The sequence below is a fragment of the Protobothrops mucrosquamatus genome, unplaced genomic scaffold (assembly GCF_001527695.2).
Source record: "Protobothrops mucrosquamatus isolate PMUCROS unplaced genomic scaffold, P.Mucros_1.0 scaffold1558, whole genome shotgun sequence".
NCBI classification, from domain to species: Eukaryota; Metazoa; Chordata; class Lepidosauria; order Squamata; family Viperidae; genus Protobothrops; species Protobothrops mucrosquamatus.
Genome location: NW_015387727.1, coordinates 90,923 through 102,540, shown reverse-complemented (window position 1 = coordinate 102,540; position 11,618 = coordinate 90,923). Strand labels below are relative to the sequence as shown.

The 11,618-nt window shown below is 34.6% G+C and overlaps 1 protein-coding gene across 1 annotated transcript; it reads left to right on the top strand.

Annotated features, from left to right (window-relative positions):
- Window positions 1-1,586: 1,586 nt before the first annotated feature.
- On the top strand, window positions 1,587-10,831 carry LOC114922994 (T-cell receptor-associated transmembrane adapter 1). Its single transcript, XM_029285355.1, has 5 exons — window positions 1,587-1,706; window positions 2,576-2,606; window positions 4,403-4,473; window positions 7,315-7,373; window positions 9,496-10,831. Exons 1-5 carry the CDS (start codon window positions 1,589-1,591, stop codon window positions 9,751-9,753), a joined length of 537 nt encoding a protein of 178 aa, XP_029141188.1. The 5' UTR covers window positions 1,587-1,588; the 3' UTR covers window positions 9,754-10,831.
- Window positions 10,832-11,618: the final 787 nt, after the last annotated feature.

The following is an 11,618-nucleotide window of genomic DNA, read 5'->3' as shown; positions in this document are numbered from 1 at the left end:
GGCAGGCATAACACAGGCAAATTCTTGACCTTTCCTGCTGCCCAGCTAAAGTGGCTTTGGAGAAAAGTTGGCAGCAACTGCAGAGTAACGGCATAGCCAAAGCAGTTAAAAGTGACTGTTAGCAGTTGGGAAAATCATGGCCTCCATTGCGTTATTATCATAACTGTTATAGCAATGTCAGAAAGTGTACATTTAGTACATTGGTTTGTGATGGGATAAAATTGAATACAAAAGTTGCTGAAGAGCAGAGAAGGGGGTAATGTAAAGATAACCAGGCGAGAAATGAAAAAAAAAATGCTCCAGTCAGTCAGGGATAGCTGCTGCGAAGTCCCTGGCTGCAAAATGGCAAATACAACAGATTAATTGAAAGTTTGTTCCTTTTGGCAAGCGTGCTATGCTGTGCCGCACATTAAAAGGGGAGGAGCTTTGATTTCTCTGCCATGCTTGCCACTTTGAAACCCAGTGACCATTATTACAGATACTCCTGACCACTTTGTACTTTCCTCATTGCATTTGTTTTTGCAGTAAGGAAAAAGGCTGACAACTGTGTGGCAAATGATGATGGCTGAAAGTCACTAATACACTTTGGCTTCAGGAGAAAGAGGAGGCAGGACAAGGCACAAATCCCTATCTGTAGGACAATGTTTGTCCCATAGTTCAGAATAAATGTTGCAAACGTGCCTTTGTGGTGTTTTCAGTTAATCAGCATAGCTGTTGAAGATTGAATTTATAGCACTGTGGCAGCACAGGCAGGAGGTACAAATCCCAGAATACATTTCATTAAACTTACTGTTTTGTTTTGAATGTTGACTTGCTCAATATTCTTTTATATTTTCCTAAATTTCTCATATGTTTGTCAATGTTACCTGTTCTGTTTGATTTCTGACCAGATTTTTGAAGAACACAAAAGTTATTATTTGACACTTTGGGATAGTTTCATTAAAGATGTTTTCACTGATATACGGTACATAAACGATCTGTTTTTAAAACATGTAAATTTGTCAGCAAATAAAGGAAATAGTGTACTATTTTTCATTTTTCTGACTTTAAAATGTGTGGAGAATATCTTACATGTTTTGTCATTTATGCAATGGTTTCAAAATTTCTGGAAAAAAAGAATTACGGTACAACTTTTCTGACACATTCTTCATAGAGCTTACAGAATTAGCACAAAAATCGAGTTTAATACAGATTTGTAATTTCCTATGTGCCTATGTACTCATTTTTAAAAACATTTCTGAAGTAGAATTTAAATGTTCTGCTTTCTTTAACAATTCTGTAATTATTGTTAACTTTTTATGCCTCAATATTAGAAAAATGGATATCCATTTTTCAATATATGAGCAAATAAAATTATACATTTCAAATGGGAACATACAGATACAATTAGTTATTCAAAATTGAATATATTTCATATCATATATATATATACTCATAGCCAAAGATCCTTTCAAAGTAAAAAGTAACGTTTGTGTTTGTGAAATTCACAAATGGATATAAATTCCAGCATGTCAAATGTATCCCAAATTGAAAACTTTAAATGAACAAAATTCTTATTTTTGTTTATATTTGTTCTCTTATTACAGGAATGGAAGCTAATCAGTGTACCATTTGCTGGATACCTCTTTCTTTTGTAACTGTAATTATGATAATTTCTTTACTAAAAAACGTGTCATACTTCTTGAAAAACAAAAAACAAAAAGGTAAGGAAAGCTGAAGGAAAAGATGCAGAATAATGTAAGTTGCAAATTACAGAAATAGCAGGAAGTGAGGTTTCACTTTCATCTGCAATGGAATAAAAAGAGTAATTATTTATCTGATCTCAGTAAAGGTAGTTCTAATTTTTACTAAGGCCACATTAAAAATAATCTCAGATCTCATATATTTATACTTATAAGATACTTTAAGTTGTGGTTTAACAAGAAGAAACTTGTCAAGTTTAATCTTCCCTTAGTAAATGACTATTATAGCATGATGGCTGTTGAAGCTTCTTCTTTAGAGCTGTTTCTAGTTATTATACAAGCTCCTGAATTCATATTACTCAATGCAAATGCCTTCAGGTACCATATGAGCCAAAAATGCATTTTTATAGTCACTGCCAACACCACCACCACCACCACTTTCAGCCAGAAAACACAAATAGCCCAGATTTTGATGTCTCCAGCCTAGCGCTATTATTTTAAAAAAGGACCCAGCAAAAGTGCAGAACATTTGTGGAATACCGCAAAGCAATACTACAGACACACATACATATATTTAATTCTATTCTTTTGTTACAGCCTGTTACAGAAAGCACAGAATGGGAATAACAAAACCGTAAGCAAAGACATGAAAAGCAGGAGATAAGAAAAAGGGTCAATGAATTCTAACTCAGTACCATTCAATACCTTTTCCCATGCATTTCTATCTTTGCTCACCATTTTTACATCCTGCTTGGTATATAATGTGTCATTCATTGGCATTTTGCTTTTTCATATATTTCTGTGTCTCTGTCTGTCTCTGTCAGTCTGTCTGACTCCTATCAAACTATTTACTTTTAGTTTTTGCTATTCACTTTTAATCATTTATTCCAATTTCCCTATAAAATGTAATTACCTTAGTCTTTGGTATATAAATGTCCAGATTTCATACTATTTGTTGCATCAAACCATCTAACCTTTGTTGTAGATAGTCTAGATTCTCAGCAAACACATATTCTTTTGCATCAGAATGTCACTTATATTCCCATTCTCAGCAATACATTTCTGCAAGCAGTCTTGTATATTTTTCTATAGGTGCATTAAATACTAAAGGAGATATTACTTATCCAGTCTTCCTTTTTGCTCAGTAGCATTCCATTTATTCTCACACATGCATACTCTTACCAACATTAGCAACTAACCTTCAACTCCATATCTGCAGTGAAGGTTGCCTGATTCAAGCCTATTCTTTTTATTTCTATGTCCTAAATCGACATACGGTATACTGTATGTAATCAGCATTCTTGCCACACTAGTACATTTCTCCAAGACTGTTGAAAAGGGAAAAAATATACAATCTGCATATAGTACAATATTGCTGGTATCTTTATTTATTGAAAAGCACTCTAGGCTACATGAGTATATAGAAACATTTTAGACCTGGAACATTGCTCTATCCAAACTTATAAAGCAGTCTATATGCTGTATAGAATAAACATTACATGCAGTGTAAATACTGGCTATAACAGGGTCTTTGCTATTTATTGCATGTAGACTGCTTTGTAGGTTTATCAAAGTAGAAAGAGGAAGAAAAGTGAAGATGGGAACAAAGGGCACGGGGCAGTTCTGGCAGAAGGAAGACCAGAAAGAAATTGGCATTAGAGGCCAAGATAGCACTAAGTTGTACCAGGGAGGTAGCAAAACCAAGGAAACATAGCAGTTAGAATTCTATGGTAGGAAAAAAAATGCAGAGAGCATTCCATCTTATCTTTGGAATATCTTTATAAAGAAATATCACATCTTCAAAAATATGTTATATTGAAATGTCAAACACACCTGTTTTTTAAATTTTGCTGATTTCTTCAAAATGTTTTCCAGAGGAAATGTGTGAAGATTATAATGAATATAATCCAAGGTATGGCAAAAGTCTTCCTTTTTTGAGGTGGTGTGCTTACATGGAAAGACCTTTATCCAGTGTATTCTAGATCCCAATGTAATATATGTGGCTTCCAATTGATACATTTTGGGAACACTTCAGGCTCCAAATTATTTTTACATTGTTTAAAATGGGAGCTTAATTTTCTAGAATCGATAATAATATTCAGTATTCTGGAAATAAAGTATCAGATTCATGCAGCTTGTTACTTCCAAGAATATATTGCAAACTGTGTATACCCTAGAAATTTTCTGAAAATAAAATAAAAAAAATGGTAGCAGCCATTGGCAAAGGTTTTTCTATGGGTACTTTTATTATGGCAGCCATTTGTGATCATGTCCATAACACAGTCTGAAAAATTCAATTATTCTGAATGGGCCAAAAAGGCTGTGATTGTCTGCTGTAAATGTCCTTGTAGTCAATTATTGATAAGTGGAAAGAAACAATTTTCATGGCTGTTTCATACTCCATGATTCCTATAGTCCCCATAATATCTTCCAAGTTGCATCAGTGGATTTCCACAAACACACTGCTTATATTTTCAGGGGACTGCTAGAAATAGAAGAGAAGAAATCAGAAGAAACCATGTTAGCGTCTTCTATGGTGAACATCAGAAATCTGTTTCTATAAATGGAAATCTGGATATTTATTATGTTTCTTTGTTAGCTAAACTCAAATAAATCATCTAGTCATATAAATCATATTTTCTAAACAAATTATGCAATACAATTTAATACAATGTGTCCACATTAAGTTTGTTTTAAAACTCTCTTGTACTCTTTTACAGCAATGAGGAATTTCATGCAGAAGCTTATCCAGTTTATGACAACCTTAATCCCTACCATCAGGAGATGCTAAGTAAGCTATAGATAAAGTTATCCATTTATTGCATATAGGTTCATATGGCTAACTTGAACTAATCCTTGTAGGCTTTTTCCTTTTTTCTTCCCTTCCCTTCTGGAAGACTATCTATAGTCTGTAGTCTGTAGTCTGTATCTATCTATCTATCTAATCTATCTATCTATCTATCTATCTATCTATCTATCTATCTATCTATCTATCTATCTATCTATCTATCTATCTATCTATCTATCTTTCTTTCTTTCTTTCTTTCTTTCTTTTTCTTTCTCTATCTATCTATCTATCTATCTATCTATCATATAGTTTACATGCTTTTATATTTTATATTTGTGTCTAATATTTATATATGAGTATATATTACATTACATTACATTACATTAATATAATAGATAAAATATACTAAGGTTTGGAGGATATTTGGAAATTACCCATCCTTAGTACAACAAAAAAGTTGGTAACAAATGTTTATATCTTTTTAAAATGTTTTAATATTTTTAATATCTATATATATACATACAGTGGCTATAAAAAAGTGCACACCCCTGCTAAACATACTTATTGGAATTATGGCCAAAAAGGTCAACCTTGGTCTCATCAGACCATAACATATTTTCCCCATGCTTTTGTCAGACTTGATATAGTTTTTTTGCAAAATGTAGCTGGACTTGGATGCTTTTCTTTATAAGAAAAAGCTGCTATCTTGCCATCCGACCGCACATATGAAGAACAGGGGGGATTGTTGTCATATGTAGTACACCAGGGCTTTTCAACCAGTGGTACAGGTACCACCTGTGGTACATTGACACCTGGCAGGTGGTACACGACCATCCTAGAAAAGTGGTAGTGGGGGAGGGGAATGAGCTGAACCGGTGGCAGCACCGCACAAGCCTGAGCGAGAGATGACTGGAGCTGCAGGGCTGTCAGGGCTCAGCGGAAGCGCCAGGATCAGCATTTCTTCGGGACTGTCAGGGCTCAGTGGAAGCACTAGGATCAGTGCGAGGCTCCAGCTGGAAAGCAGCACTGATCCTGGCACTTCTGCTGAGCCCAGAAGAAGCGCCGATCAGCTGGAATGTTGCAGCATCTCCAGGATCTTGTGATTTACATTCAGATGTTTGGCAACGGATTTATATTTATGACGGTCACAGTGTCCCAGGCTCATGTGAAGTGACCAAAACCTGCTGCAACCACCCAGCAAATGGGGGGAATAAAAACCAAATACCCCCACCCCACCCCTGCTGCCAATCCTCAACAGAAATGCTCACAACAATGAAAACCTCAGACAGGAGTGGGCAGGCAGGTGTCTTGCTCGGCTGTGGCTTGGGGGGCGCTTTTTTCAGTGCCATTGTAACTTCGAACAGTCCCTAAGCGAACTGTTGTAAGTCGAGGACTACCTGTACTTTATCACTTTTTTCCTTTTTTTTTTTTTGGTCATCAAGTTTTTGACACCTTGCTAGGCGACTGGTGGTACTCGGATATTGCTATATCCTAAAAGTGGTACAATGGGTGAAAAGGTTGAAAAGCCCTGTAGTACACAACCAGTAGTTGCCAGAAATTCTGCTTGGTAGCCTCTTGAATGAGTTTTCTTTTTTTAAATATCAATTTTGATGAATTTGTTTTGATAATATAACTGTTGTGCCATATTTTTCCACTTGTTGATGACTGTCCTCATTGTGTTCCATGATATAACAATGCCTTGGAAATGGTATTGCACATTTCTCTTAACTTATAATTTCCAACAATGAGATCCCTTTGATGCTTTTTAAGTTCTTTGCAGACCATGGTTTTTGCTGAAAGAAGTAACTAGTAAATGTCAGAAAAAGCCTACTAGAATAGCTGAACTTTATATGGGCTTGATGAGAGTCACTTTAATTAATGGCAAGTGTGTACCGACTTGTATAATATCAGTTTGAATGTGATTAGTTAATTCTGAACACAGCCACATCACTATTTATAAGAGGGTGGGTACATTTATGTAACCACATTATTGTAAGTTTTTTATTGTTATCCCGCCCCAAAGAAATATTTCAGTTTGTTTTTAATTGAATTATACTGCTTATACGTTATATTAAAGGTGCAAAAAATTCCCAAGTGATTTATTTTGGTCTGATATTTTTACATCTCAAATATCTGGCATTTTAATAGGAATGTATAGACTTTTTATATTTGCTTTTATTGTGATAAATAGTCCATATAAATGAATATAAAAACAATTAAATACATGGCAATCATTGCAGATTATTTGAATTATTTGTGTTAACTGTTGCCATTGAAAATTTGGCCACAATATTAGTGATGTTGTTATGACAATCAGAAGATAAAAACTTTTGTATACTAAAGATTTGCTTATCTGGAATATTGTTGCAAGGAACTAGAATAAGTAAATTCTTCTAATTACCATATAATCATGCTTGAGTTATGGTTTTGATTTCTCTTGAACTCTGTGGACAACTCCATTCAAATAACTTTTTAAAATTTCCACGTCTATGGAGATTCTCAGTCATTCAGGTCATGGCTATCACAAAGGTGCTTTTCCAAAAGGCAACTGGACTTCCTTTGTTTTTTCCTTGAAAACATTTTGCTTCTCATCCAAGAAGCTTCTTCAGTTAAGTTTAAATATCTGCCCAGCAAGAAAGTGGATGCAAAGTACTATACTGAGCCCTCCAAAAGCCCTTCCTTAATTTAGAGGAAGTGAAATATGTCAGGTAGTTACCAGCACAGTATAGTTATAGCTGCTACGCTGCATGGTATTGAAAAATAACAGGTTAGTGCAGAACTTTATGATTGATAATAATATAGAGTAACTATTTTAAAACATTCTACATCAAAAATTATTTTCAGATGAAAGTTGCTATGAGAAAATGAATGTCCATTCTCCCAGATCCACCACTGATGTACAGGTTTGTACATGGTTGTTTATGTAAATGTTCTTTAATTTCTAACAGGTTTTTTTCCAGGACCGTTTATGGTGCTGAATGATCTATCTAGATCTTAGCTGCCCTAAAATACAGGATTCCCCTTGTAAAATCTTGGCCAATTTAATGTTTAATTTCAGCCCTGGAATATATATAAATCTTCTTTATCAGATATGTCACATTTATTATTTTAACTTGACTTATTACTCCATAATAAAATTATGGAGTCAAGAGTTCCAAGATATTGCAGGTAAACTAACATGTAGATACAGTGGTCAGAGATGAGACAGTGAAATCTCATTGAGTCCAATCCTTTATTTGCTTATACCTAATACATAGAATCTTGCCAAACAAAATCTATAACTTTCTAGGCCAGTGGTCCCCAACCTTTCTGGCTTGGCGGGGGGGGGAGGGGATAGTTTCTTGCAAGTGGCAGGTGGGCCACCACTTGTGCAAGAGAAGCTTTGAGTGTGCACATACACTCCCATTTGTGTGGTCCAGTTCTGAAGAAGCTGCAGCCCAATAATGGACTGGGGGCAGGGATTGGGGACCCAAGTTCTAGGTTACTAGGCATACCCAAGAGATTCAAAATTACAGTTAGCCTCTTCTCCCTCCCTCATCCAGTTCAGGACTGCTGTCTCTTGATCCAGATCTCTTTCTAAGAAAGGTCTAAGTTGACAAAATTATCCCACTGTGCTGCTGCAGGTACACATTCCACATAATAATACAACAATTTGGTGTAAGATAACCTAGTTAATTACGATTAACAAAGGGTCTGTGAATTGGATTGTGCATTAACAAGATTCATTTGGAACCCTCCTGAATTTGATAGGAGATATGCTTAAATATGCTTGAACATGGCTCCTATTTGCTGTTCAATTCTTAAGATCAACACATTAATCTCCAAGTTAGAAAATATAAGATGGGTTGTGTGAATCATAGATAAGCATTCAAATGTTATCTGTTACAGATACTGGTAGAATCTGTGATTTCACACAAATGAGTAGCTGTCTACTAGGCAGGGGTTCGTTTTCAGGATATTGGAGAATCTGCCAAATTCTGCTTCATATTCTGCCATAAATCTAACCTAATAAAAGTTAAGTGTGCAACTATGTGGTTGCCTTGCAAATTTGGTTAATGATAATTGTGCTGAGAAATTACTGACATTGCCAGAACCTTAATGGAATAATATCTGAGACTTATCTGGCTATCTCATAACACAGCAACACTGTTGCAATAACCCATTTACAAAGATGGCACAAAGGCAGTTTATTAACCCATATAAGAGCCCTCCAATGGTGTGTGTGGGTGGGGATAAAGTAGGACACCACCAAGTGAAGTAGAATTGTGAAATCAAGATACTGAACCAGTTCATCCAAATAGAGAGTAAAATAGGGGAAATGACCTAGTAATGAATAGACTTTTCCGATATAGTATGCCAATGCAATATCAGTAAAAATATAATCTTCTTCAAATGCTTATGGAACTAGCAAGGAACTATTAGTTCAAGTGGATCATATCAGAATCAAGTATTGCAGTGACAGCATTGCTTATATTAAGCTGCCCATAATCATCTTAATCAATGAATGTAAACCTAAGGAAACAGTCTTATTGAAAGATGACTGTGGATAATGACAAATCTTAATCTTTTGGGTTTAACAGGAAATCAAGAGTCCTATAGTGGAGTTCTTGATTTGCAGGAAGCTCAGTGTTACTCCTAAAAGCATATCAGTTTTAATGAAATTCACTAAAATTCCAAAGATTGCAATAAAAATGTATCAGCAAGAAGTATTTAGATAAGCAATTCAAATTGAGAAAGAGAAACCAATATTACCTTACATTTTATGATCCTATTCCAATGGATTCAAGAACAGATCAGTGGAGACAGAAAAGACAATATTCCAAGGTAAAAATGATGAATTGATAATAAGGTAGGAAACTGGCTAAGGAAAAAGTCCTGTTTCCAAGCAGTTACCAAACACATAATTGCAAATTTATATCATTTCATTTGGGTGTATCATACAACTGACTTGTTACTTTTACTGTTAGCTGTTTGCCATAATAGTAAATGAAATAACATGATCAATATGAATTCCTTTTTTTGTAGCAGATAGCTGAACGCCAAATGTGCTATGCTTCCCTTGATCATAGTGTCAGAAGAAAGCAAAAAATTCTGCCCAAAAAGAAATATCCTACATTAGAAATGGGTGAAAATCAACTTACCAGAAACACCACCACGCTGTCTTGCATTTATCTCAACAGTGAACAACTCAGTGCTGAAAATAAGTTGACTGAAAACACTCCTCACGTTGATTCGTTCAGAGAGTTTGGTTTAAAACACAAGGCAAACGATGTCATGTTTTAGTAAACAAATAATTTTCTCAAGGTAAACATTCACTAAGACAGTCAATTGCCAAGTTAGATAAGTGATTGCTTGAACAAAATAATTTGTGCCATTGAGTTCTGTAGAGGAACAATTTATATAACTTTCTGAGACTTTTAATTAAATTTTGCCCACCATTTGACATGGTGCTTAGAGTAGTCTGGATCATGGAAGAAGTTGTCTGAGCAGTGGAGAAACTTGCTTGGCCCTTTAGCATGCCAGTGGGGAACTGGTTCAATACCCTCCACCTGGTTCATATATGAGTAGGAGCCAAATTACAATCTTTGCTGTAAAGCAGTTATAGTCCATTAGAAGATTAGAACCACTAACAAAAATTTTGCTAACTTCCTGAGAAAAACTTATTCATTCAGCTCTACTCAGTATAATTATAACTTGCCATACTGCACATGTAATAACATCAGGAAATATTTAAGGTTAATTAGGGAATAATGTATCAGCTTTGATTCATCTAATTAACAGTTGTACAGCTAGCAAATGTAATGTCGGCATGTATTTAGTTTCCTGCTAGTTAAGAACTGCTAGAGTCAATCCCAATTACTCAATGAGAATGTAATGTCTTGAGCATCTGAATTAAATGGTCTGTAAAAAAAGTAGTAAATGAGGTATAAAAATAAATCTCCAAGGAAGAATTTGACATTTTTCATTGTATTTAAGTAACTGTTATTGACTTTTACACCAGTTTTATAGTGTATTCTATAAGAAGTGATACTCCTAATTACTCCCCAGATATACCTGTTCAATTCAGTCCAAAACATTGTCTTGTAATAAAAACTACCTGAATGCATTGGAAATCTCATAATATAGCAATGAAGTTTGAATTAAGCATTTTATTGTCTTGAAATCAGTTGATGATCTTTAAATCTGTCTTATACCTTTTTTGATTACTAAGTAACAGTGGCATTTTGTTCCTAGTGAACAGATTCAAGAAAAAATTGATATAGTTGGTATAGTTCCAGGAAGTAAATATTTAAATGACATTTCATCTAATTTGACATGAAAGTAAACAATTAGTTCCAAAATATGTATTATATGCTTCCTCTAATAATTATTTCATATATTTTAACTTATGCCTAATTCTTAGAATTACACAAATGCTAATGTGCATATGCAAGATCATCTAGAAAAATATATGCTGCCAACCATGTTTATCTAAGAAGTTGAGAATAACCTGAGCTTGATTATGTCATAAAATTGTGAGCCAGCAGTTTTATTCTGAATTCTTCAACTATTTCTGCCTATGTGGTATGATTGGGCAGTTGGCATGGTCCAAGGATCTTTCATTAAATGTTATAATTTGCAGGATAGAGGAAGCATGGTCTCTGTACTTTAGAAAAGCAATTTCCTCAAGATGCATGCTTCCCATCCTTTAAATGCTACAGAAATCTCTTCATACTGGGATTGAGATGTGTTTGGAGGCCCTGGCAAACACTGTTGATTTTGGGTGTTATTTATGTGGTATTGCTTTGGTGACCTTGCTCCCTTTTAAATTATGTATTATTTAAAATTATGTAAACTGTTCAGCCTTTTTGGAGTTAGGTGGTCTAGGAAGCCAATAAATAAATTCATTTTGAACAGAAATCAAATTATTTATTCATATAGTACATAATACATAAATAAACATAAGTGATATAATTTAGCAAAGTAACATATTTAAACCCATGGACTCCTGGATTTCCCTCTTAATCCTCTTCTGGTCCTAAATAGGATGGAACAATAAGGCAATTTCTTATGACTAGAAAGTTACTTCAGTTAACTTTCATAGTTATATAGTTCAGTAAGCTTAACTATCATTTTTGATTGCTGAATATAGAACCAACAGGAAAGTT

Bases quoted from the DNA above. Each gene is read 5' to 3' on its own strand.
- LOC114922994 (XM_029285355.1), top strand. From the start codon at position 1,589: ATGGAAGCTAATCAGTGTACCATTTGCTGGATACCTCTTTCTTTTGTA. The intron at 4,474-7,314 runs GTAAGCTATAGA...AATTATTTTCAG, and splicing joins CTACCATCAGGAGATGCTAA to ATGAAAGTTGCTATGAGAAA. The intron at 7,374-9,495 runs GTTTGTACATGG...CTTTTTTTGTAG, and splicing joins GATCCACCACTGATGTACAG to CAGATAGCTGAACGCCAAAT.